Raw genomic sequence first — 26,797 nt, 5'->3', positions numbered from 1 at the left:
TTTTTTCTTCTAAGATAAACATTATCTTGTCAGTGAAGCAAACCACACAGTGTTGGTCAGTTGAAAGGTTTATTCACACTGATACTGAATATCTGCCAACTGCATTAGTCCGGTTTGTAAACAAAAGCAGTGCTGACTACCTTTATTGCCGAGCCCGATATGATGCCAGGCGTTGGGCTGGACGGTTGAAGAAACTCGACCTGTTCTTCAGCATCATTATACAATTTGAACTCTGTTCCAAGCACATTAAGCAAATACTGTGATGATGGAGTAATGTTGTACGTCAGAAACATTAAGTACAACCCATACAACATTTAGCATGAACAAAGCCACTGTACTAATAAATAGCTGGACTTGTGGCAGATTTACAAAGCAATATTTTGTCAGAACTGTAACTAGTATTCCAAAATACACAAACATCACACAAAAAGGTAAACATGGATTATTGCAACATAACAGAAGTCTTGGTTAACAAACCTCAATCATTTACAGCCATTTTTAAAGGAATTGGTAAATAAATCAAAAACTCTTCAGTATATGCAGCAACAGACACTTTCCCTAGAACACAACACTTAAAACAAATAAAAAGAACTCCAAACAAGGTAATAACATTTAAAACTGGATCCAAATCACAGTGAACACATGATATTCAGGTACCTTAACTTATAATGCTATCAGCTTTCGGCAGTTCAACGTTTTCCAAAGCAGAAAAGAAATACGGACGGAGCTGTAGTTAGCGTGAGAGGAGACGTTGTGCCGAAACTGATGCTGTTTCACAGTGAACCATCCTCATTAAACCTCCGAGAAAGAACCTGCGATAAGTGGAGGGAGATTTGCGACTCGTATAGGCCACTACATGATCCGCTAGCAGGACAGTTGAATAAAGCTTTGTGGAGTTTACATGCAGGAGCAAGCAGAGGCAAGGGCTTTACTTTAGGTTAATGCAACACGGCCATTTGTTTTTAGTTAGTAGAGTAAAGGAATGATGAGCTACATCTGTTGCTTAAATATATGCAGCAATAGTAGATGTCAAAATTTGTATGGGTTCTGTATTACTCAGAAAGACAGGTCAATAAGTAAAGGGATTAGGGGTTTTAAATAAGTGTTAAATACCTTAACAGTATCAAAACATTGCGTACCAAATATGTCTGAAAACAAACACCTTTTGTCCAAGTACCTTTTGCAACACAAATTCAAGACAAATGTGCTTTGGTTACATTTTTTTCACATTCAGATTAGCAAAAAGATTATTACTAATTATTTTGCCATTTAAAAGTAAAAGGCAGCAAAACAATGAGACAGAAAACTGCTGATCCAGAGCACAAATGTTCCTGATGGTTAAATGCAACAAAAGCAAATTAATGCTGACTTAAGAGCAAATCTTAATAGTTTACTAGGCTCTGATGTGACTGCACTTTATAGAAAGGGCCACAGCTTTTTTTTTTTTGAATGAGACAGCCCTTATTTTTAGTGTGACACAGAGCTGGTACATGCTTCACAACTGCTCCAGTGTCAGGCAACCTTAAAACAAAGTACCATAGCGTCTGTATAAATAAAAATGATTCGTGTTCAAACATAAACCATAACACAGAATAAACTTGTGGAACAAATGTAGAATCAGGAACTTTGTGGTTAGGCTCCTGTATATCATCACAACAGAACTGAAAACACAATCATTCTGATAAAGAAGAAACAAGTGACCTTCAGGAAGAGAAATGTTAGAAAACCCCGTGCAGCACAAGAGCCTCTGGTAGGAAACAGTTAGATACTATAGCATATCATGGACACAAAGTGTGCAATTTCTCTCACTAATCAAGCCAGGAATGATATGCAGTCAAGGTTATGCTGCATTCTTATCGTACCGTTGTCCTTTTGTGAGTGTAGGCAGAGATTAGGAGCATTCACAAGGTTAATGCAACACAGCAACGATTTTTTATCCGATGTTCCTGTGTGGTGTCTTACACACACACACACACACACACACACACACACACACGACACTTGGGTTACAGATCTTACACAGTTAAGTCTAGTATAACCTCATACTGAGGACATGCCCCTCCATCATACCACTGGCTCTTTTGCAAATGCATGAAAATAAGCAGGCCAAAGAAAGCTGTACCAGTAACACTGTATGAGCACTTCTCTAGCATCTGTACCTAGATAAAGTCCTCCAGTCAAGACTCTACAATGCCCTGTATCTTCTCCTGTTTCGTTACAATGACCTTTACAGGAGCAGGCAGCGATGAGAAGCATCTAGTATGTTAACGCCATTTGAAGCCTTTAATCTCAGTGAAATCGTCAGCAGCAGGAAGAGCGGGATGCCTTGCGGTTCCCGTGCAGGTCAATGGTGCTTCCGAGCAAAGTGTGATCTACGTGATCTTCGCAGGCCAGCACTTCACGCACAGCGGCCTCAAAGGCTGCGCTTACATTGGTGTCGTCTTTTGCACTGGTCTCGAAGTACGGGCAGTGGCCGTTCTCCTGGCACCAGGCGCGTGCCTCCTCCTCAGGTACCTGCCGTTCTCCGTCCTCAACCTTGTCCACCTTGTTTCCGAGCACGACGAAGGGGAAGCGCTCAGGCTCACGCACATCCGAATAGCGCACAAACTCCTGCTTCCAGGCACTTAAGTTGTGGAAGCTCTGTGCATCATCCACAGCGAATGTCAGTAAACAACAGTCGGCGCCACGGTAGAATGGTGTGCGTAGGCTCCTGAAGCGCTCTTGACCCGCAGTGTCCCAAATCTGCAGCGTGACAGGACGCCCGTCCACCTCCAGGTCGCGATTCAGGAATTCCACGCCGATGGTGTGGAACGAATGCGAATCGAATCGGTCGCTCACATAGCGATTCATCAGCGAGCTCTTTCCCACACCGCCGTCACCAAGCAGGATGACCTTCAGGAGGAGGCTCTTGCCGCTCATGATGCCGGAGACGGCAGGCTCAACGTGACCTACAGAGACGCACACAAACATGCAGAATAAATGAGTCATTATTAAATCTGCTGGTAGCTCATTTTTAGCTATTTGTACCAATTACCACACTTTACACAGGTTTAGTAAAGGCTCCTGATAGTAATTTGAAGGTTGTTAAGCCCCAGAACCGGGTCCTTGAGCAAGTCTGCTACCTGGGGCTGTGACAACTAATCAACAAAGTCAATGAAATTTAATCATAACAAGTGCCAACAAATTTCATCATTGATTATTTGGTCTGTATTATGAAGCACACAATGGCATGTGCTGTGGCACCTTTAGACTAAAAACACATTTGAAGGAAATTTACATTCTTGCAAAATGCTGGAAAATGTAAATGACTGTAAATGATTTGACTCTTACAAACAAGGCAAGAAAAACTTAGTGTTTCAGTTTATATTGAATCTGACTGGTCAAAAGTAACAAAGCTTTAAATGCAGTCTATGACTCGTCAGTAAGACTCTATTAAATTAAAATACTGCTATTTTTTAAAAGAGATCTAACAACTGTATTCCACATGACCCACAAAACTCTAACCTGCTTGCAAATTGACCCCCAGCATGCTGAATAAATCTCTACAGAAGAACGCTGAGTGAACTAAACAGCCTTGGTTCTGTCGTGTTTATCTGGCTGGATGACGCTGAGACTTTGGACCGGGGGAAACTCCCTGTTATACGAGACAGAGATTGGCCGAAGACAGTAGTTTGTATTTTGCAGAAGAATAAAGGAAATGTTCCATCTTTTCAATCAACAAATCTCTGCATACCTGGATATCTTTAGTGGAAATCAGTTTACTTGCTTTACATGTTTAATCATTTATGCAGATATTCTACATTTATTTATATTTCCAAACAAACAATTGGTAAATTAAGCTCAATATTTGTATAATTTGTCTTTTCCTGAAGAGAACCCAATTAAACAAATGACACCAATAGCTTTTACATGTATTTTTTGAGCAAAATTATCCAACTTTATATATCTGTTTGAAAAAACATGTGAACTTCTAGGAGCACGAGCTCATTTACAGGGCTAATTGACGTCAGGTGTTTAAATCAAAGGGATGAAATGCAGCCATGACTTTAGCAAGCCTTCCCGTGTTTTCACAACATAAACTGGAACTTCACTAGCAAAAGCCTTCATAAATGTGTGCCAAGCTTCAACCAAAGGAGATTCCGGAGGACCTCGGAAAGAGAGCCATCAATGCTCAGCAGGCTGGAAAAGATTACAAAATCATTTCTAATAGAGCCTGGCTTCCACCAATCTACTGAGGCAGGTGATGGAGGAAATTCAGCACCACTGTTACTCTTCCAAGCAAAAACCAGCCCAAAAGCCCCGGGAATAATATTATAGGAAGAATCCCAGCAGAACATCTAAAGACCTACAGAACACTCTTCCATTGAGTAATGTCAAGGTTTGAGTCTACTATCAGGCAAAAACAAGAAGAACCGTGAACATAAGACCAGAAGCTTAATGGAAGAAGGTTTTATGAACAAATAATCCCAAATAAGACTTTTTGGTTTAATTTAAGTGTTATGTCTGGCAGAAAAACACTGCAATCCAACATAAGAATCTATTCTCTTTTGTGAAGCATGGGGGTGACTATATCATGGCTTGGGGCTGGAGTACAGGAGAGCTTGCTATTAGTGATGGATGAATTCCTAATTGTACACATTCTCCAGGGGAATCTGAGTATCAATCTGTTAACTGAGTCCTAACTTCACAAGGGTCATGCAGCAAGACAATGACCCTAGGCACACAAGTGAGTCTACAAAGAAATGGTTTAAGATTTATAATGATTAAACTTTTTTTGGAATTGCCAAATCAATGTCCAGACCATATCACAACAGAAACGTTGTAGAAGGACCCATTGCAGGACCACCATCATCATTGAGCTGAAGCATTTTTGTAAGGAGAGAAATTTCTCCAGCTGTTTGTGCACCATTGAATACCATTTACTGTAATGTTTGGTTAAAGATATTGCTGCTCATGGGGATTACATCAGTTACTGAACACAAAGCTCTACATACTGTTGTGCAACAGAGATATTTAATTGTTGGATCATTTTGCTTAACAAATAAATGCAGAAACTACTATTTGTTTCTCTTTAGGAACTGACCCCATTCAGGTTAAATTTATGCTGAAATCCAGATATTTTTAAAGGGTTTACAGACTTCCTAGAATCACTGTACATCATGCATTTGGGCACAAACAGACACACCACGGTTTCTACCTGACACTATAAGGGGACTCAGGAAACCTCTAAAGTTGGATAAACACTGAGTAGCATCAGGGAGACATTATTTCATGTCAGTCTCATTAGAGAACCTTTATTGGTTGAGTATCTTAGCAGTTATAAATTTGTTACATGATCACAATAAATATTTAATCTCAAATCAACTACTGTTTTAGACCCCCCCCCCCCCCCAAGTGGTTAATAAAAAATCCTACATTTATTACAGGTGCAGTGGATAAAGATTTGCTTGGAAAAAAGTCTTTAACAATTCTGAAAGAGAAAACAAGACATTCTGATTAAAACTGATTCTCTCACTGACACTGCAGTACAACAGTCAGAACCTACACGTCATTTTTATTTATTTTCCTCCCAATTTTTTTTTAGTTTTAGCCCAATACCTGTAAACAGTAATTTCAGCTCTGGGTAAATATCTATTTAGTAAGTAAGAGCAGGGTACGGTTGAGCTTCGCGCATGCGCACAACACCATTAACCGACACTGTTTTTAGCTTGATGCTAAAACTATTGTGAGCATTTCGGCTAGTTTATTTCTCGATAATTATCGTAGTATTATTTTATGTTTTGTTTTTTGTTATTGTTGTTAAAAACGTCATAGCTAAATACAACCGTAAAACCCGCATGCTAACGCTAACGCTAGCTAGCTAGCAACAGTAGACCACTCACTGCAGTGTTCATTACCGGTAAGCATTACTGACGTTTATACTCTAACTCAACGTAAATATGTTAAACCACAATAGTTAACTGTCCGAATAAAAAGACGAGCCATGTTGTGTGTTTATGCACTTGTTTTTCAGGTATTGTCTCGAAATTACCTCATTGTGTATGTCACGTCCCTGCTGCTGAGATTTGACGCGCTCCAGCCTGTGTGTACTGACCATCTGTCTGCCCATGGTCCTAAAGTCCACCTTTTCTTGGGCTGATTGTTTCAGCTATACAGAACAAATGGCAAAAAAATCATTTCTATAATAACACTACTGTAAATGAAAAAACATTCATACATATTCTCTTTTTCTCAATCTGGTTTCTTCTAATTGTTTATCGTTGTCTTCTATGTTTGATTGTGATGTGTCTCCAGAACGCCAGGGGGCGACAAATCCCACAGCCTGATGGAGACAGAGAGAGACGTGGTGTTTGTTGTGTTCTGTATTATTTCATGCGGTCGCGCTCTGTGTAATTATGGAAATATGATTTAAAGAGTTTTATTTTAATGCACGTTTTTTGTGTCCTATTGGGTTGTTTTAACTAGACCTGGATGAGCAAAGGATAGATTTACAATCTAATACACGACAAATAGTTTGTAAGCAAACCGTTTCAACAATTCTGTTATTGCTGCATTGTTACTGAAGTGTTTCTCTATAAAGCAGTGTGGAAGTGGAGAACATCTTCCTGCTCTTTTTAACATGTCCAGTGAATGATCACAGCACTAATCCAGTATTCTTCTTCCCTGTTTAGATGGCTGTCAAGGTCGTGTTTGTGCTCTGTTTGTTGCTTTGGCAGCTGTATGTGGTGCCATGTGCAGGTCAGGAGCCAGTAGACCTGAGTGCTTTCCAGCCCCAGAGTGCTCTCACTGACATGGAGTTTGTTACTGTGAGCTCCTATCGAGGGCCGGGCAACACAGACACCCGCAGAAACAAGGAGCTGCCCATCCTGCTATGGTGGAGTGGCAACTTGTTCCCACACTTTCCAGGGGATACAGAGCGTGTGGACTGTGCTCGTTCGTCCTGTCTGGTGACACGAAATCGCAAGGTCCAGCTGCACCGGCGAACCACCTCCATCATTTTCTATGGCACAGATTTCCGTGCATATGAGGCGCCGCTGCCTCGCCTGGCTCACCAGACTTGGGCACTCTTCCACGAGGAGTCACCAATGAACAACTACTTACTGTCACATGGGCCTGGAATCTGCCTCTTCAATTACACTGCTACATTCCGCAGGGAGTCAGACTATCCACTTACACTGCAGTGGCTGCCATCACTCAACTACCTGCTTCAGCCTACCTCAGTCTCTCTGGAGGAGAAGAACAGCTGGAGAAAAGCTGGACTTGCCCCAGTGTTGTACATGCAGTCCCACTGTGATGTGCCTTCAGACCGTGACCGTTATGTCCAGGAGCTTATGAAGTACATTCAGGTATTATTTTTGAGAAACAGATGCATTTCCTGTTGAGCACTTCATTCATTGTTCATTGGTTTTGCTCAACCGTGTGGAAATGGTTTAAAAACTGGACAAATACACAAAGTTATAATGACGGATCACAATTATTCATCCTGTTTAGGGAAGAAATATTTTATTCTTATATTATATTGTATTATAACAAAGCATACTATGTTATATGTCTTTATTAGTAACCTTTAAGCTACTTTCACACATGCAGGGATTTAATTGCCTCAAGATTCCAGTCCAGTTGCTGTACTATGAAGTTGCGAGTAGGTTAGCTACTTATATATTTTCAGTAGTGCAGCTAGTATTCCACTTGACAACAAATCAGCTACTGACCACTAAAATGAAACATTCTCTATGGAACTATCTGGAGGGATGGTGTTTGTATGTAATATTTACCAGTGTATATCTGCATCATAGTCTTTGATTTAAACATTAACTGAAGCTTTTGACCTGCATCTGTGTGAGTTTATACATTGTACTGCTGCCATATGATAAGTTGATTGGATAACTGTAAATGGGAAAGTGTACAGGTGTTCCTATGAGATGAGGGGAGAAGTAGTAACTGTTTGACAAAACAAAAAGAGGCATTCAAATCACACTATGCTCTTCTCTGCTCTTACCCCACTTTATACTGTGCTTCTTTTTTAATGTAAAACTTAAGTTGAAACTTTTATCTCTTTTTAACTCTATTTTCGTCGTAATCAATCAGTTTGGAACTTTATTTGCAGGTTGACTCATATGGAAAGTGTCTCAATAATAAGCCCCTGCCTGAATATCTAGAGGACACCAGCACTGCCACAGGCGAGGATCAACGCTTTATGAGCTTCGTGGCCCGCTACAAGTTCCACCTCGCCCTGGAGAACGGACTATGCCCCGATTACATGACTGAGAAACTGTGGCGGCCGATGCACCAAGGATGTGTGCCCATCTACAAAGGCTCATCCTCTGTTGCTGACTGGCTCCCAAACGAGCATTCTGCCATTTTGTTAGATGATTTTGCCTCGCCTCAAGAGCTAGCCAAGTTCATCAAGGATTTGGATAACGATGACTCCAGGTATTTGCAATACTTGGAGTACAAGACGCCCAGTAAGATAACCAACCTTCGGCTTCTCGAAGGCCTTCAGAACCGAGAGTGGGGCATCAACGACATGAGCAAACCCAACTACCTGAACGGCTTCGAGTGTTTTGTATGTGACAGAGAGAATGAGCGACTGACGGCAGAAAAGAAGCACAGACGAGAGCCTGACAAGTATCTAGCACCTCAAACAAAGATGGCCAACAACACGCACATGGGGTGTCCACTTCCTAGCCCTGCATATGGAGTCATAGAGGACATTGATCCTAATGATGGGTAATATTTTTGTTTGTTTGTTTGTTTTTTGTCATTCTTATTTGTTCCTTAGGGGAATGTGGTTCTTTTAAATCCAGACTGTCTGACTGTTTTCACTGAATAGCAAAGTTTCTGAGTAATTAATTTTTAGCATCATTCAGACTTTATAACATTTTCTTTTTGTCTAGTGTCATTACTTTACATTCATGACATTTGGCAGAAGCATGGCATTTAAAATCCTAAATAATAATGAAATAAATAAAAAATGAATTCAGTCTAAAAATCTGCTGGCAGGAGAAGACCAAGATGTGGCAATAGAAGCACACAGTCTACTCTTTTTATTTATTTGTTTGTTTGTTTATTAAGTATTTCAGGTCAAGGTAGATTGATTAGATATTGAATACCAACAACTCATTACATTACAATTATTAAAAAATTTTTTTACCTGAGCTCAGAATAAGTCCATTATTAACCATTATTATGTTTGACTTTTGTTAGCAACAAGCTAGTCAAATAACTTTTATAAGTACCGTTTTATTCTACATGCAGATGTAGTAAAATGACAGGAATCAGATTGACGGTATTCATGTGCTGATTGTAATCATATGTTTCATAATTCTGGTTTCTTAAAATTAAAAAAAAAAAACAAAGTCAATGATATGAAGTAGGTGCTGTGATCCTAATCAATGGCGTTTGTGTACAGGTGGCTTCAGATGTGGCCACAGGACTACTGGCAGAGTCTTGACCAGGCAAAAGGACTGGTGTCACTGATCCATCATAACGAGTCTGACCCTGGACGGCTATGGCAACACATCCACAGAATGGCTGTGAGCAGGAACAGCCAGTGACCTCTGAGAAACAACACCTCGTGAGCTTGTATAAGAGAAGAATTTTTCAAACAAAGGACCACTTTTATTCTACCAAAGACAAAATACACACTAAAGAACAATTAGACCCAGTGCAATTATTTTTGCAGTGCAATCATTTTTGACTTGTTAATGACTCATTTAGCTAAGGGCCAAAACCAGGAGAAGCAAAAAAGTCATTTTGTAAACATATTATATCTATACATTTCACATGTATTTGTTTTCGTCATTTTGTCATCTTATTTTCAGTGTTGTAAGACGGCCGTTCAAATTATATTTGGAAACACATTAGAACATGATCTGCATATGAATAGGATCGTTCTGCTTCTGTTTATCAGTGCAGATGTTCTGAACAAGCCCTTACATGCTTTATGAATAATTTATTTTTCAGGATGCTGAACTTGACATTTAAATTCAGCTGCTGTTCTTGTCAAATAGGAAACTGTTTTGTGTCTTTCAGGCATATTTTATCTTTTTAAACATGCACATATGTAAACATTTTGATGCCAGTATTCTATATAATATTTATTTGTATTTTTTTAAACTTTATAAAGAGCAACCATTAAAGATATATATACTCAGTAAACTATTTTTTATGATTGATGTTTTGTGACATAAATCGAAAATGCGAACAAACACGTTTATTTATACAACCCTACATTTATTCACAGTTTTAAGAAGTTTATTCATCTACTGAAAAATGCACAGAAAAGCAAACCATATTTTTTGTAATATTCCAAATTTAAAGATGAAGTAAGGCCAGTACTAAGTAGGAAAAGTGAAAACCCACACAAAGACATGTACACGATCCTGATTTTGAAGGCAGTTTTCACAATCAGATGACAGCAATGACAAAAGTATAAGAACAGTTTTGGGAATGTAAACGAAGACTAACAGCATTTACTTACATTCTGATAGAGTCAAAAAGAAAAACATCATCTTAGAAGAAATGAAACAGCCACAGGAGTTACATTGGTTATTAAAGTTCACCGGAGTAACCAAGCAGAGAGCACATCAATACAACTTTGTCTTAATTCGCATTAGAATAACAGTTCTCACACAGGACCGTCCCACGGTGCAAAAACATGCTGTCGATGAAATCGCCCATCGGCTTGCTGCAGACACCACACTGAGGAAGGAAAATCAGATAAAAAATATCGTCCTTGTAGCTCATGATTTTTTTAAATAGTTACCATCATGATAAGAAAAAGTACTTATGCATGATTATAGGAATAAGACCATGTATTTATTATAGCACATAGATGCTGAAACTGTTTGGTGAGCAGCATAGTATAGTATAGTATAGTATAGCATAGCATAGTATAGCATACTATAGACAGACAGACAGACAGAGTGTGTATATATATATATATATATATATATATATATATATATATATATATATATATATATAGTATGTGTATAGACTAGAATTTACCTTGAAGCACTCAGGGTGGCAGGAGATGTTGAGGTGGTCAATTGTGATCTTGGAATCATTTCCCACGAGACTACCACAGTACGTGCAGGCAGTCATATTTGCAGTGCTGAACCAAAAAAAAAAAAAGATTAGAAATATAAAAATCACACCATGGTAGTTCACATGGAATTAGCAGTAACAGCTGCTTTGCTGCTATTTAGGTAACAAAGAAGTGTTTCATAACAAAGCAGTAGATTCTGAGTGGAACGCTCATATTACACACAGAGAACCGTTTCACCGACTCTAAGACTCCTGAGAGACTTTACCATAACATGGTAAGGTCAGTTATCAGCATTAGACTGATAACTATTAATATACAGTTACCTGGAGGGACTGCTGTAGGCGTAAGTGCTGGAGCTCGAGGTCACATAGTCACTGTGGACAAAAACACAGAGTTTGGCCTTTCATAAATGACTCATAGAATCAATCCTGAGAGACTTTACCATAACATAATACTCCTGTTGCCATTGTAAACATGGCGTTAGACTGATAACTATTAATATACAGTTACCTGGAGGGGCTGCTGTATGCATAAGTGCTGGAGCTCGAGGTCACATAGTCACTGTGGACAAAAACACAGAGCTTGGCCTTTTCCATACATGTGTTTTATTCCTACATCGTTATACAGCTCAGTTCATTGCATTAAGTAATGTAATGAACATAGCTGTCACTACAATTGCTTTGTGCTCCTATGATTAGTGCAGTAATACATTTGCCTGCTTTATTCCTACAGTCTCTTGGGAGAACTTAAAAAGCCACAGAAAGCTTTATTATAGCTTTGTAATGTCGCTAGTCATAGAATAGCAGTTTCAGGGGGTTTGTTATAATTAGTTAGGATATGATCTGTGAAATTTTCATTAAATGTGGAATAGTGCTAAAAAAAGTTTTTTACCCACACATAAAACTGTCTATAAAGCATTTTATTTTTTTTATGATTCATTTTACAAGAAAAGTATATAAAGAAGTATCTCACTTGTCGTATCTGCTAGTGCCATACCCATAGGGCTCAGAGTTCAAATATGATTTGATGTAGACTAAATTCCTGGAAAGGAGGAGAAATAAAATAATTGGAGAATAATCACATAGGCCTATTTATTTATAAGAATTCACAATTCTGTCATGCAAATACATACTTTTTAGCTTCAGTATACAGCTCCTTTTCTTCTGGTCTGGCTGAATGTCTGTAAAAATAAATAAGATACAAAATAAATAGTAATATTTATGTTCTATGTGGATTGCGTTCCACTTTATACTGATTTGCTGATGTGATATTATGGTTTTAATTTGTACTTGGTCTATCAAGGAACAAAAGGAAATAGTAAGATGATTCCTGCATGAATGTGAAAACACTCGCAAACGTTTGGCTTTGTAACGACTTTATTACAGCAGTCTTTATTTCTGAATGTCAGGATTTAGCTCGGCTATATGAATGTGACCATGTAAGTGAAGTTCTTAATCAGTGTATAATCAGGAAGTGTTTAATCACTTTGTTAATCATTCATGGAATTGGAATATGAAGAAAATGATCAACATGACCATGAGATTCACAATTACTGTCATATTAAAGTATGAAAGATTCTGGTGAACACATTATATTGTCATAGAAATATCAGTTGTTCTTGAAGCTGCATTAAAAATGTTACTGTGTTACTTAGAAACATTTCTATTTGAGTATAAAATAAAGGAAAAAATGAAAACAAAAATATAACACACTTTTAAAATAATAAGAGAAAAACTAAGCAGTCCAAGAAAAACTTATTTTTACATGGAATAAAATATAAAGGTTTTTTTAATGATAATCATTTAATGCAAATTATTTAATGATATGCTCACCATCCACTGTACAAAGCCCAGTACAATGCATAAAATCATGGACATCATCAGAATGGGGAAAAATACGATCTCGGTAACTTTAACCGTGCCATAGCTGCTTTTACATGGTTAGCATGGACTGGTTTGAGTATTTTCAAAACCGCTGAACTACTAAGATCTTCATGCACAATGGCCTTTCGAGTTTACACACAGCTTTGTGGTCAGTGAGTGTGTATATTTAATAATAAGCTTACATGGACAGTCGAAATCGGACTTTTTTAGGCTGTCATATAAGGATATTGTAAAAGATCTTTGTAGAGACCAAATCCATTTACTATTGTTAATAGTGTTGCTCGTACTTACATATCAGTTGGTTCTGGGTCAGGCTCGGGCTCACTGTGAGGAATACAGTAAAACATAAAAAGACATGAAATAAAAATGCTATAATGGTTGATAAAAATGATATAATGGTTTATAAATAAACAAACAAATAACAAATATATAATAGGATATATATATATATATATATATATATATATATATATATTTTTTTTTTTTTTTTTTATCTTGCTTAAAAAGCAATCAGTCCTGCTTATACAGTTTCAACATAAATGGTGACTTTAGATGGAGAAAGATGACACTGTTTTCACTGCAATTACAATTCACCTTGTAAGCAGTAGATAGCTCTAAAAACGAGACTAAACACCTCCTTTAAGACCTGTATCATGTGGTCTGCTAGTAAACGTAAGTAAATGCAATTCCAGTAAATAAAATAATAAATTTGGCAATACCACTGAACTTTAAGAATGTAAATCTGTGCTGTTTACCTGTCCTCTATTGTGGAGTCTATAGTGGGAACTGCCCATTTGTCCCATGGCGAGCTAGATTTAGAGGACCTAGTTGTAGAAGGCATGAATAACATTGTCAAAAAAGACTTCCATGCCTTTCAAGTACAAACTGAAAGGAAATCGGTGATGTCTGTGAAGCAGTAACTTGACATGCAGCAAACAGTAGAGGCCTTTTGGTGAAGTCTAGACTGGCTATTTTTATGATAGCACCAGCACACAATCAGTTCTAGGTCAGCAAGCCAAGTGTGGTCATTAATAATACACACAGTGACTATTGCAGAATGTTGAGGCAAGAGAAAGAAATTGGAAAAGAAACAGAGCTGACTCACTTCTGCTCGAATGTGACCGAAACGGTCTGCTTTTGTTCGGTATTGCTGAAAGATAGAGTTCAAAGTTCAAATAGTAATCCTAAAATAGTCATTTATTTGTAACTGTTTCTTGAAAAAAAGACACTGGTGAGTATAATGAGAACATTTGCACTGTTATGGAATTGCACTGTTATGGTTTTAATGGAAACATCATTATTCAGCAGCATGTTCAGTCATTCTGTCTGTACACGTACCTGCCGGACAGAAGAGGATCAAAGAGCTCTACGGGGCTGCCAGAGAAAGAGAGAGAAGGTGTTGCATTTGTAATAGGTGTGATGTGTACACAGATGATTGCCTCCGTTGTCACCTTTAAACCCAAATCATTACCTCTTTGTGGACTCTTTCACTATCGGAATCGGATCGAATAGATCAGTAGAGCTGAAAAAAAAAACAATTTCACACTGATTTCACTTTGAAAGGCGAGAAAACACATGCAAATTAAATTCTGATGTGATTGTTAAAAGGGACTCTACTAGTCTGATGATGAGGTGGAGTCTGAGCGTGTTCTGCTGCCTCTAGTGAACACTCACATGTACTATTCTGCTCTGGATCTATTCTGATCTCGCTACATATTTCTTAGTGAAGCATGTAATAACAGTAATAGAAATCATTTAAATTTTTTCTGGATATAGAAAAATATCTAAATCTAAAACAATATGCATCCTTTTAAGTGAAAACCTGCTTAAAAATGACATATATTCAAAGAACACTAAATTCTAGCTCATTCTTTTGTATCGAGAGCTCGTGTTTGTTCACTGCACACAATTTTGCAAAACTATAATTAAATCACGGAGAAGAGAGAATGATGCTTTACCCCTTCTCCGTCGTCTTTGTCTGGGCCACAGTTGTCACTGTCTTCACTTTGCTCTGTGTTTTGTCCTTGCTGAGTCTAAAAGGAAGATGAGAAAAATGCTAAGATGACCTAAAAGTACTCGTTTTTTTTAGCTTGTAGTATGTATCAAACCCAAATAGTAAATGCTCACTTGTCCTTGTTGTTGTCAATGGGGATGACATCATAAGTCAGCAGGTTCAGAGATTCACTAGTCTTCTGTGTTTGAGCTAAAGAACTGAGGAAAGAACCAGTAACATGCTCAGATCATCAAGTTACACAACAGTAGATATGTTTATTGTGCATCTATTATACATACAGTACTGCATATTGAAGTGAAACCATTTCTTATACAGCACTCTTTCAAAGTCTTTGGACACCTGAGAGCATCAAGTTTGGCAAATGAATTGGATAGCAAAAGGCTACAGTCAGTGATGAGATACTCTAAGGCTTTCCTGATACAGCAAGTCGGCTTATGTGGTATAATAATACATGATTATAGTAGTGCTATAATAAATTCATGAGTCCATTTTATGAATCATGTTTTTCTAGACACAAACTATCATAATCATACTCAACGTCTTATCAATTTGAAGGAAGAAGGATTGACTAAGTGTTATTGCCTACATGATGAATGTTTTCACGTGTTTGAATTACACGTGCAGAGCATGTCAGAGTAACATCCATGATTCACTGAAATCTTCACATAAGCATTAGTGTGCTTATTACTAGTACTTATTCTGACATATGATGCATACAAAGCTAGAAATGTAAAGGTGGTTGAGAGACATACAAAAGAGAAACATGAAAGATTTCATAAAAATAGTTTTCATAAAAATACGTAGTCAATATTGCACTATTTCCCAAGCTGTTACACCTATTCACTCTTTTTATAACGCTATAAGTGATATTGCTACAAAAAGCAATGGAGAGATGGGGTAATATGAAAGTAGTGGATTTCAATAGTGAAGTCTCTCACCCTCCTGTCAGCAGGTCGGTGGTGGTAGTGGGGGGAATGGGGTCCACAGACGTCTGTAGAGTGCTTATAGTGAAAAAAAGGAAGTAAGAATATTAATATACACGATTATACACAATATAACAACACATGGCAACGTGGATAAAAGAAACACTAGTGTGTCCGCGCTAATGATACATCAGCCCTTCACTCCTGTCAGAGCATTAACAGAGCTCTAGTGCAATATTTCAATATAAGTTTAAAATAGTTTTGTTTTATTAGTAGATAATTTCTAAGCATTTACTATTTGAAAAAAAAGACATATTAGCACAATTTGTTTAGTAAGTTTGTTGTTCCTGCAACACATTACACCACTTACCATTCTCCCACCATTCTTTGGGATACAAGGTAGACATGTGTCAAGACTCTATGCTATACTCATACTCAGTTAATGGGTTGAACATCTTCTTGGTATCTAAATAGGTGAGTCACTGAAATGAGTCTTCAATGAAAACATCTCTAAATGCTACATTGAGCTCCAGTGAAAAAAAGATTATCTTGATTGACCCACTGCATGTTCTCCTGTCTAACTAATATTCTTGAGGATGCACAAGGATGTGTTTTTTGAAGGAGACTATAAAGCACGTCTATAATTCACACTGAATATGTGCCAGATGTTGTGTAAGCATTTGAATGTATAAAAAAAAGAAATCAAAGAGTTGCTGTACCTCTTTACATCCTTCTTGGTCTGAACCACAGTCTGAGTTTTCTCAATTCTGGTACTTGTTTTATCAGTGCTTAGTCTGAGAAGGAGATCAGAGAGATGAGTAGATCAGTGACATATATAACACTGACATATATAACTTTTATACTCCTGTTAATCCTCCAGCATATTGGATAAATACATTGAATAAGACAAAAAAAATTAACATAAAGATTCCTGCTTACCTGTCAGTGTTGGTGTCAATAGGGATAATATCAACCGCAAGCAGATCCAGAGACACTTTAGCCTTCTCTGTTTTGGGTAGAGAGCTGCAGAAATAAATGATTCACCTCAGAATTTTAGGTAATGATATCTTAAAACTATTCATAAATGCCCACTTTGATGGTCTGTCCCAATTCAAGGCATTTCGCATAATCGTGAGTAATACTAGTGCCAGGTGTGTTTTTGGGGCTGGGGCAGAGCTGGGCTGGACAAGCCTGTCCAAATTTACAATCATTGCTACAGAGCTTACTGCATGTCACATGCCACAAAAAGAAGTCTAGGCTGTTTTTCTGTCTATAACATGCTCTGTATGCTCACTTGACCTCCACACCCCTGTGTGGTTCTTCCTCAGCCTTTTGCCACATAGTTAGAAGCACACAATTTTCTAGAATGGCTTTGTATGCTGTAGTATAAAGATTTTCTTCACTGGAACTATGATTCCCAAATCAGTTCCAGCATGACAATGCTCTTCTGAACATAGCGAGATCCATGAAGTCAGGGTTTTCCCAGGTTTTCGTGGAAAACCCCGAGTCCTGACCTAAACCCCACTGAAGACTTTTGGGATGAACTGGAACATTGAATGCACCCCCAGACCTCCTCACCCAACATCACTAAACTTTACTAATGCTCGTGTGACTGAATGAACACAAATCACTACAGCCAGACTGCACAATATAGTGGAAAGCCTTCCCAGAAGAGTAGATGATATTGTAGCAGCATAAGGGAACTAAATGTTTAATGGGATTTTCAACCATCACAGAATATTGTGATGGTCAGGTGTCCACAAACTTTTGGCAACACAACGAACATGAAGAAATCTTAAAGTGTCTTAAACCTTGTATCCTACAATAAGGGTGAATTCCTCACACAGTGAATACCAGGCTTTGATCAAGTTTTTGGATATATATATAGGCCAAATTGAATTGGACTTAAGCCAGAAAAATCTGCTCTGCTTCCTTTTCGCTTTCAAGGGTAATATTTCTAGAATTTTAAAAATGATAGACCTTTGCCTGTGAATGAGATACATGCAGAATGGAAACAGGAAAGAGTCAGGGTTCCATAATCATATATTGAAGAAAATCTTCAAATTTTACTGAGTGTGGGTTTTTTCCCAGACTGCTACAGATTTTTAAATAAAACACATTATATGGTTTAACAGAAATGTAGTTTTTAAAAAAAAAGCCTCTTACTCTCCTGCCAGCAGGTCAGTGGAGGTTGGAAAGGGGTCCACTATTTTCTGTGGAGTGCTTAAAGTGAAAAGAGAACATTAATATGTAAGATAACATTAATATGCCCATTGATAACAAAAGCCAAAGTGGTTATAGGGAACGCTAATAGGTCTGCAATTGAAAGAGAACTGCAGCCTGTCACCGATCAGATCATTAATAGAGCTAGACCACCCTCTTGTGGCTCAACCATCTTACTTAGTAGCTGTGGAAGTGGCAGTCTATAAAAATTTAGCACCATCATTAAAAAAAAGGCACACTGACCTCCCAGTCAGATCCAAAAGATCTTTATCATTCAAAGTGCTGCTGGTGGTCTTGACTGGCTTTTGGTCAGTACTGAATAAAGACACAAAGAGAGACAGAGGATATTGTGAGTAAATTATTATCAAGTCAGCTGTTTTTTTAATCAGTTCATTAATGTGAATCTCTTAGCAGATCAGTTTTAATCTGATTCTCCACACAAATTCTCCTAACACATGCTGCGACTGTCAAATACAATAAACAGGTTCATTCCGTTCTTAATGTCACAAAAATTAGAAATAAATATAAATCTCAACAAGAATGCCTGACAGACAGACAGACAGACAGACAGACAGACAGACAGACAGACAGACAGACAGACAGACAGACAGACAGATAGATAGATAGATAGATAGATAGATAGATAGATAGATAGATAGATAGATAGATAGATAGATAGATAGATAGATAGATAGATAGATAGATAAAAATTCAATAATAATAAGGAAATAGTACGTCACATCCACAAATAACAATAATCCATGGTGAATATATAAAATGCTCTTTGAGATGCTAACATGTTTTATTTATTTCACAACACATTGTACATATGTTATAGCTCCAGTCAGTGTTGTGAAACACTCACAAAACAGGTTTGTGCCCATTTCCTGTTACTATTTACATTATAGCAGCTCTTAAAAGTCATTGCCATGCCAGCCATTTTCTCTCTCTCTAAGCATCCTATGTCAGAAACTTGAAATTACAGCTTTGACTTGGACTGTTACAAAGTGCTGACACTGGAGACTACTTCAAATTTGTGTCACAATTTTTTTTAATTTAGTTCATGTGCCGCATATATCATACAAGTCCTCGAATATGGTGTTTCTAAACAAACAATAATGTATTCATTTAAAGCTGGTAAAAACAATTTTCAAAGCTATTTTCAAAATGAATCAACATTTTCTGAATCAACCAATCACATTTGAGAATTTAGCAGCACTGAGAATTTAGCTGCTTGGCAGTTTGACCAGTCTTCCTGGGAAACCGTAATCCATTACTTATTTACAGTTATTAATGAGAAATTCTGTTTAATGATACCTGTGTACTTCAAATCCTATTTCATGGACTGGTTTATTGATATTTTCCACTTCTTAAAAAGTTAAACACTGCGACAGTGACATTAAGAAGATCTTAACATAATAGATCAACATTTTAGCTTACTCGGCTCTAAAATTCTATACCCGAAAACAGCTGACATTCTTAAACTTAGGCTCTGTTTTATCAATTATTTCATTTAAAATTAAAAGTTATATTTTTCACTTGTTCATAATTTACTTTATCCTTGTTTACATTTAGTAAATATGAGGAAGAGGCTTTACTGACGTGCGCAGTGTGTTAGCTTTGTGTAGTAGCTGCACAAGGGATATGGGTACCTTATATTCAAAGTAGAAAGCCTTAATGAAGCACAAGGGGCATGGAGACAGAATATACCTTCAAAATGCAGTGGAAGGCCTTGTGCAAGTAAGGCATACCGGGAGTGTGGAAATGGTACTTCAATTCCATTACTATACTGTTTTGTTGTTGTTGTTGTCTTGTCAAAATTTTATGTTTTCCCATCTCATAATCATGAGTTAACTTGTAAATGCCTTGTAACTATCTGCCCAGTAAAATCAGGTTAGTCATATTATAACAACTAATCAAAAACTGTGACAATCTACTTAATATGTATTTACACTTGCTTGATAATGAACTTTCATAGTATAAATCTCTTAAACCTCAGTCTAGGAGTGGCCTCTGGTTTGCATTTGGTTAAAAGCTTTGCGGATGAGACTTCCTTTACAGGTGGAACAGCTGGCACGACTGGTTCGGTGGTGTTAAAGAAGAACAGACAGCATTCCAGAAAGTGGGACACTTTCCCACTATTGGTGTAGATATGCAGTCATGGATGACATTCATAACAGAGATTCTACAACTATTTGTCGCTGATTGTTTAATGAATCTTCTGGCATGTCAGATTACTATGAGAGTAGGTATTTACACATTTATTTAATACATGAATTAAAATAAATCTCAATGAAATACGATGCTATTTTTCCTATGAAGGTGACATAATATTTTGAAGATTAATATTTGGAGATAAAAATATTACTTCATAAATAAAAGACTTACAATTGAACAATGTGCTGACTTTCTTAGAGTCACTGATTGTGACAAATGCAAATGCTGATTTTCTGGAATTTCCGTTAAAAATAGTTAAAAAGAGTCAAAAATAAGTTTAGGGATATACTACAGTCAATTTAGGGATGCTAATCAGTCCACCATGCATGCCTTTGGACTGGGGCAGAAAACCAAAATACAAGGAGAAACCCCCATAGCAGAGGGATAAGATAATCGTGCAGGATAGAGGCAGAAATCAAAGCCCCCACCCCAGAGGTCGCGAGGCAAAAATCCCAAGGCGGAAGACCCCCTTGCATCCCATCTGCACATCCACAAAATAGTGACAAAGACAGTTTTGCTATGTGGTGTGTCTATTTCGCTGGCATGGTCTGTTCACTTAACAGAAGAGTTTCTGCAAAATGTGCTTAATTTCTTCACACAGATCCAGCTATAATGAAACTTGTCTATCCTTACGGCTGTAGTGTGCTCAAGGATAACCCTGCACTCCTTCACAGGTTACAAGGACTCACTGAATGGTTTGATAAGGATGAAGATAACCAACTCAACCAAACACAACACGTCTAGACAATAGGTCTTGCTCATTAGCATCATCGAGTGAAGAAATACAGTACATTCAGGAAGAACGCTGTTCAGGCCTCCAGTTCAGTGAAAAACATGTGGCATCTGTGTCAATCAAAAAACATTTCTGACATCTCATGGTCTGAAAGTTTGTGTTTCTTTCTCTGTTCATTTCTCACCTATCAATAATCTAAATGAATTGAATGTACAGTACCTTGGTTTAGGAGCTGGATTTGTCTTGGGTTCAGTTGTTGCAGAGTTCTTTAAAGTAGGAACTGGAGCAACTGATGGCACCTGAGTTATTGTCTCTTTCACACTGTTTCAAAGGAAGAAAGTATTGAAAGATATTCTGACATCTTAAAGTAATATATATGCATCCAACAATCTCATTTCTCACCTATCAATAATCTAAATGAATTGAATGTACCTTGGTTTAGGAGCTGGATTTGTCTTGGGTTCAGTTGTTGCAGAGTTCTTTAAAGTAGGAACTGGAGCAACTGATGGGACCTGAGTAATTGTCTCTTTCACACTGTTTCAAAGGAAGAAAGTAATAAAAGACATTCTTACATATTAAAGGAATATATATGCATCCAACAATCTATTATAATCCAAAGGTTTAAAGTAACATTTAACTAAATGGTAAGATTATTTTCTCAATCTCAGTACAGTTTAAGTGATTTGGTATCATTTCTATATTTTCCTTCAGTCTGTGGTTTTAATTATTATAAAAGAGCAACATTATCTCTTTTATTATTAATATAATAAAATATATTAATAATTATTATGAAAGAACAGTAATAATAATAAGCTCTTCGTCTAAATTAAGATAAATACCTTGTTGTAGAACTGGGCTTGGGTTTCTGAGTCTCTGGAACAGGAGATGTTACTTGCTTCTTGCTGAGAACAAGAGAGAGACAAGTAATACATATGAGAGATACATGACACATTTTTGTTTTTTAAGGTTTAACCTGAAACAATTCATTTAAAAAAAAAAGGTCTATAAAATTGTTCATATTTTCTTTCTGTGTTCCAGTATGGCATTTAACTCACTTTCACTTCCTCTGTCTTATTCATTCAAAGCAACTTAGATTGATGGTCCCTTGGTGACCCAAGAGATTCAACATGAGAGTAATGACAGCAGGACTCAGCATATATTACAATTTGATTAACTTTCCTTTTCAAAAGGAATGCTGTCTGTTCCTTTTCACTTGTCATCATCAGAAGTAGGCAATAGTGCGTTAATACAGTAATGGAACACAGACTTTGTTGGTTTTTCAGAATTGCAGATAGTACTTTGGTACCTGGTGGATTCTGGGGTGGACAGAAGGGTGTCTGAGAGAGCATTGAGGGTGTTACTACAAAAACATATTAAAAAAAAAATTACATATGATCACCATGGAAACAGATCACAGGGTAAATATAAATCGTTATTTTATCTACTCCTCCTTTAATATTACTAATACTTATAATAAACCTTTGTTTAGGTGTGGACTCTGTTTTGACTGTTGGTTTCTTTTCAGGTTTTATAGCCGAGGAGTCTGATGGATTCGGCTCATCGACGCTCATTTCCACGCTGTTGGTTGACGAAGGCAAAGTTTCAGTGAAGTTTAACAAAAAGAAGCTGTTTGGTTTGTTTTGGGAGCATTGAATAAAGTGGATAGGTTTACCTGTGTTTAGGAGGAGATACCGGGGTGGAGCCAGTGTCATCATCATCACTGATAACTACCCTACAACACACACACACACAAACACACACAAAACAAGTCATTAGTGACAAAGAACAGCATGCTTTTCTTTCATGTGTCTTAACCACAGAATATACTTTGTACCTTTTAGCAATAAAAGCTGTGGCTGGCGAGGCAGAGTTGTCATTATTCCCAGGAGTGAACCTGAAAGTGATAGAAATTCACTTAAAAACAAGAATGATATAAGGTATGAAGTATGAATCTCTAACCCACATTTGTTCATGAATTATACGTCCGAATGAGGAGGTACTGTGAATTATACGTCCGAATGAGGAGGTACTGTGAAAATTAATGGCACCTGAGGAACATATTACTTTTAAAAGAAACGGCCCAAAACATTGGATCAAAACATACTCATATTTCTTTGCAGCTGAGAGCACATACGATCTCTGCCTTCTTGCTGAGCTGTCTAGTATTTTGCTGGCTGCCTCCGTCCTGTACACACACACACACACAAAGGAGTAGAATGACATCAGACAGTAAGGTTCATGCCTCCTTTTATGAGGAGGACCAAAGTGAACAAAGAGGTCTGGTTGGAAAAAGCTGCACGTCCGGTATGGAGCTCGTCTCACCTCCTCTCCTGTTCTTCTGAACTGAGCGGTGGCTCAGATGGCTCTGTTTTCTCCACACTCGAGCGAACAGTGTGAGTAGCTCTGAGAATGACACGAGAAGAGCCGTTTACAAAAACAAGCACAAATGCTTCATTTGCAATATGCCTGAAGCTCCATAGTTTGCATTTGAATCACAAATCCCCAATCCTTCATCTGCATCAATTAATGAATTTCCACATCAAGCGCTTACATTTTCTTGTATCCGTCAGAGGCCTTTTTGTCAAAGCCAGATGTTCCACTGAAAAAAGTAAGAAAAGTAAAAAAAAATTGTGATGATCCAATCATGTATTACAGCAATGTTCCATAAATAACCATTTAAATATGTTATTTTTTATTTAGCTCAACACTTTTCCTCTTTTAGAATTAATCTACAGTTCAAAAGCCTTAGGTATATGCACAGAAGCCTTCAAGATAATGACATTTCTAAAGTTTGTATACTGACTCAATAATGCAGAAGTCACCAAAAAATTATTTTACTACAAATTTTGCATTAAAACTAAATCAGGGTGTCTAAGTCTTTTGCACTGTAACAGTACTAGAATACTACTAGAAGCAGTACTAGAAGTGATAATCTTGACAAGGAGTTTGCGTACATGTAGCCGTTAGTGGACTGTGTAGCTGGCTTGGTGTCAGTCTTCGTGAAAACACCCCTGCAAAACAAATGTGGTTCACAACGCAAAGCCTTTTGTCAAATATATATTAGCAGGATATAATCAACTTATGTAAGTCCTGACTTACCTGATCCGGTATCCAGATGTTTTAGAACTGTTAAAAAGATGAAATCATGACATTAAATGTCACTTAGATGTCACAGATTAGAAAAAAAAAATCTTACGTCACAGGCTGGGCATTCTGTAGCGCCCTTAAATATGCAAATAATATGCCTAAATCTAAAGTGAGGGTTCTCACCTGTCGGTACCCGATGATGGTTGAGGGTCTTGTTTAGGAGGTGTGTCATCAGCTACAGGGTCACTGAAGTCGCTGTTAAGACGACTGGCGCGCACCTCTGCAATCCTTTTTTTAATAGATTGGGAATGCATGAATAATATATTTTTATGAAGACAAATCTCTCTCTCTCTCTCTCACACACACACACACACACACACACACACACACACACACACACACACACACACACATACACACCATGGCTTTTCATCATCCTCTTCCTCTAGTCCAGATTGATTGTACCGTTGGATCCAGCTGTTGTCTCCTTTCAGTGCAGTACGAACCTTTGTGGTGCGAATAACAGATTGTCTGTCCCCCGCTACACACACACACACACACACACACACAAGAAATATACATATACAGTATATATAAACAAATGTACAGAGATTACGTCCCTAATATAAGGAAAGCATTATAACTATGTGGAAATTTTTATGCGTATTATGCATGTGTGTATTGGCTTATTACTATTGTGAGATATGTTACAAAACAGGTTTTGTGTGTGAGTGCAGTCTGGTTTCACGTAGTACACGTTTAAATAAAGGATAAAACAGCAGCACAGGTATTCATGCATACAAAATGAATTACTTTCACATTAGTCATCAGTATTCCGGGTTTGGTTTTAATGAAGTGTATCTCTAAATTGCATGCACATAACCTGTGAGAGGGATAGAAATCTGCGCAGCTCACCAGTAGACATGGTTTTAGCTTCTTACTTCCAAATTTCTGCTTTGGTCAAGCCTGGGTGAGAAAAAAAATACCTGATGTGTTGATATGTACAAATGAGATCCAATGTACAACAGGTTATTCTGTACTGTTAAAAATAATCAAGATCATAATTTGATAAAATAATGAGTTTATGTATGGATGGAAATGTTGTTCAGAATTCCTGAGTCATCGTTTCACCATGTCATCGAGCCTGTCTCTCCACTTTCTCAGCACACACACACTCTCGCACATATTTTAAGGAACAGACTACAGTAGGGTTCTGTTTATGAGAGGTAATTAAATTTTGGCCCAGTTGTATTTTAATGATAGTAAATTCACCTATTTTCTAGATTAAGCTCTTGTTTAATATGATAAATGCTCTGGTAAAAAAAATTTTTTGCGTTTACATAAACAGAACATATATCTTCATATTCTCTAGAGTCAGAGAACTGCTTATTCGAGGGGATTACTTCCTTCACCACATGCTCATTAAAGGCTTGTTAATTAGCTCTTTGTTTATTAAAGTCTGCACTAGTGTCTGCAATGATGGTTAAATAACAACCATAAATCACTGAGTTTCACCCCCATCAGCAGTCCAAGTTATCCATAGACTTCTGGAAAAATGATCTGTGCAGTAAACAGCGGTGGAAGTTCAAACATTGTGACATAAAACACACTCAGGTAACAGATGTGAAAGTGCATTCATCATGCTGGCATTAATCAAACAAGATGGAGTCACAGGAAAATGATAAAAAAAAAATGGTTAATGGTTTTATAAAGCCACACAGAAACAATCAGTCAAATGACAAACGTGTTTAAATGAGTTTTGTGTGTGTGTGTGTGTGTGTGTGTGTGTGTGTGTGTGTGTGTGTGTGTGTATACGTTTGCCCCTGTGAAGAAGGTGAAAGTGTTAACTCAGATTGTCTCATATATTTAACTCTAAAATGTAAATAATATTTACACTGTTTTAGCTCTACCACTTGAACAAAGATAAACCTTGTGACAATAAGAAATATTCACACTCACTCTCACTCACACACACACACACACACTTATATATACAAACCTACCTTATCTTAGAAAACACATCCAAAACTGGTGAAAACTGGTGAAGTATGCCTCACTCTGTCTCAGTGACACGTAATCGCCGCTCTTGATAAATGGTTCAAGGCAGTTAACAGCAGGACTATCTGCTCTGTGTCAGTACACACACAAACACACACACTGAGGGAGGTTTGACAGCTGTCTCTTGGAGAGAGAGTAGATCCGGGCGTTGACACGACGGACAAGCCCAGCCAGTTTTAGTAGCCGCACACACCAAGTCTGGGTGTGTATGTGTGTGCATACTCATAAGTGTGTGTGCGTTTACTCTTTAGGACACTAGAGGAGATTTATTTATCTACATCAGATTGTTTCACATGATTGCTCAGATGAAGTAAAAAAGGTTAATGGGACACATGTTGACTGACAGCAGGGATAACACAGATTCCACTCTGACCAAATTAAAAGATTTTGATTTTTCAATAGCGTACAACAAACACAGGAAGTATTTTTGGCTCCTGTGGGAATCCAGTGATCTCTGTTAAGCTCTGTTAAGCTCAGTGCACATAGTGGGCATCACTTTAATTAGGTCATATCAGCATGGGGATAGAGTGACATACTAATTATTACTTACAATAGGCAGAACTGTACATCAGCGATTCTTAGTTATAATGCAGGTGGTCACATTTA

The 26,797-nt window shown here is 37.6% G+C and overlaps 3 protein-coding genes across 10 annotated transcripts; 1 reads left to right on the top strand and 2 right to left on the bottom strand.

Moving 5' to 3' along the window:
• Nucleotides 1-55: 55 nt before the first annotated feature.
• On the bottom strand, nt 56-6,259 carry rab9b (RAB9B, member RAS oncogene family). Of its 3 annotated transcripts, none has more exons than XM_047802046.1 (3): nt 6,032-6,154; nt 3,505-3,634; nt 56-2,948 (listed from the first exon to the last, which is right to left on the bottom strand). In XM_047802046.1, the coding sequence occupies exons 2-3, from the start codon at nt 3,527-3,529 to the stop codon at nt 2,302-2,304; spliced, it is 672 nt and encodes a 223-aa protein (XP_047658002.1). In that variant the 5' UTR covers nt 3,530-3,634; nt 6,032-6,154; the 3' UTR covers nt 56-2,301. The 3 variants fall into 3 exon arrangements, with proteins under 3 accessions (XP_047658002.1, XP_047658003.1, XP_027010386.1); XM_047802047.1 differs by lacking the exon at nt 3,505-3,634 and adding an exon at nt 5,416-5,470 and having other exon boundaries at nt 6,032-6,114; XM_027154585.2 differs by lacking the exon at nt 3,505-3,634 and having other exon boundaries at nt 6,032-6,259.
• On the top strand, nt 4,694-9,658 carry fut11 (fucosyltransferase 11 (alpha (1,3) fucosyltransferase)). 4 transcript variants are annotated; one of them, XM_027154574.2, is made up of 4 exons: nt 4,694-4,726; nt 6,672-7,346; nt 8,108-8,730; nt 9,413-9,658. In XM_027154574.2, exons 1-4 carry the CDS (start codon nt 4,709-4,711, stop codon nt 9,555-9,557), a joined length of 1,461 nt encoding a protein of 486 aa, XP_027010375.1. In that variant the 5' UTR covers nt 4,694-4,708; the 3' UTR covers nt 9,558-9,658. The 4 variants fall into 4 exon arrangements, with proteins under 4 accessions (XP_027010375.1, XP_027010378.1, XP_027010377.1 ...); XM_027154577.2 differs by lacking the exon at nt 4,694-4,726 and adding an exon at nt 5,667-5,899; XM_027154576.2 differs by lacking the exon at nt 4,694-4,726 and adding an exon at nt 6,060-6,195.
• A 557-nt stretch (nt 9,659-10,215) lies between these two features.
• Nucleotides 10,216-26,370, bottom strand: znf185 (zinc finger protein 185 with LIM domain). Of its 3 annotated transcripts, XM_027154571.2 has the most exons (34): nt 26,137-26,367; nt 25,049-25,099; nt 24,554-24,674; nt 24,317-24,421; nt 24,146-24,172; nt 24,001-24,057; nt 23,598-23,645; nt 23,369-23,449; nt 23,151-23,231; nt 22,881-22,940; nt 22,719-22,778; nt 22,526-22,624; nt 22,353-22,406; nt 21,886-21,948; nt 21,479-21,580; nt 21,266-21,367; nt 18,340-18,411; nt 18,040-18,096; nt 16,813-16,896; nt 16,593-16,667; nt 15,889-15,951; nt 15,064-15,147; nt 14,895-14,969; nt 14,408-14,458; nt 14,275-14,310; nt 14,042-14,086; nt 13,692-13,760; nt 13,228-13,260; nt 12,186-12,233; nt 12,026-12,094; nt 11,564-11,614; nt 11,377-11,427; nt 11,014-11,119; nt 10,216-10,704 (listed from the first exon to the last, which is right to left on the bottom strand). In XM_027154571.2, the coding sequence occupies exons 2-34, from the start codon at nt 25,056-25,058 to the stop codon at nt 10,606-10,608; spliced, it is 2,238 nt and encodes a 745-aa protein (XP_027010372.2). In that variant the 5' UTR covers nt 25,059-25,099; nt 26,137-26,367; the 3' UTR covers nt 10,216-10,605. The 3 variants fall into 3 exon arrangements, with proteins under 3 accessions (XP_027010372.2, XP_047658001.1, XP_027010373.2); XM_047802045.1 differs by lacking the exon at nt 11,377-11,427 and having other exon boundaries at nt 26,137-26,370; XM_027154572.2 differs by lacking the exon at nt 21,266-21,367 and having other exon boundaries at nt 26,137-26,369.
• Between the last annotated feature and the right edge of the window lie 427 nt (nt 26,371-26,797).

This window comes from Tachysurus fulvidraco, chromosome 17 (genome assembly GCF_022655615.1).
Source record: "Tachysurus fulvidraco isolate hzauxx_2018 chromosome 17, HZAU_PFXX_2.0, whole genome shotgun sequence".
In the NCBI taxonomy this organism is placed as follows: Eukaryota; Metazoa; Chordata; class Actinopteri; order Siluriformes; family Bagridae; genus Tachysurus; species Tachysurus fulvidraco.
This window is presented reverse-complemented; position numbering and strand designations above follow the sequence as displayed.

Coding starts and splice junctions, on each gene's coding strand:
- rab9b (XM_047802046.1), bottom strand. CDS start 3,529: ATGCTGGGGGTCAATTTGCAAGCAG. Junction 2,949..3,504: donor GGGGGTCAATTTGCAAGCAG/GTTAGAGTTTTG, acceptor GCGTCTCTGTAG/GTCACGTTGAGCCTGCCGTC.
- fut11 (XM_027154574.2), top strand. Junction 7,347..8,107: donor AGCTTATGAAGTACATTCAG/GTATTATTTTTG, acceptor CTTTATTTGCAG/GTTGACTCATATGGAAAGTG. Junction 8,731..9,412: donor GACATTGATCCTAATGATGG/GTAATATTTTTG, acceptor GTTTGTGTACAG/GTGGCTTCAGATGTGGCCAC.
- znf185 (XM_027154571.2), bottom strand. Junction 13,761..14,041: donor TCGGTCACATTCGAGCAGAA/GTGAGTCAGCTC, acceptor TTCTACAACTAG/GTCCTCTAAATCTAGCTCGC. Junction 13,261..13,691: donor GACTCCACAATAGAGGACAG/GTAAACAGCACA, acceptor TATTCCTCACAG/TGAGCCCGAGCCTGACCCAG.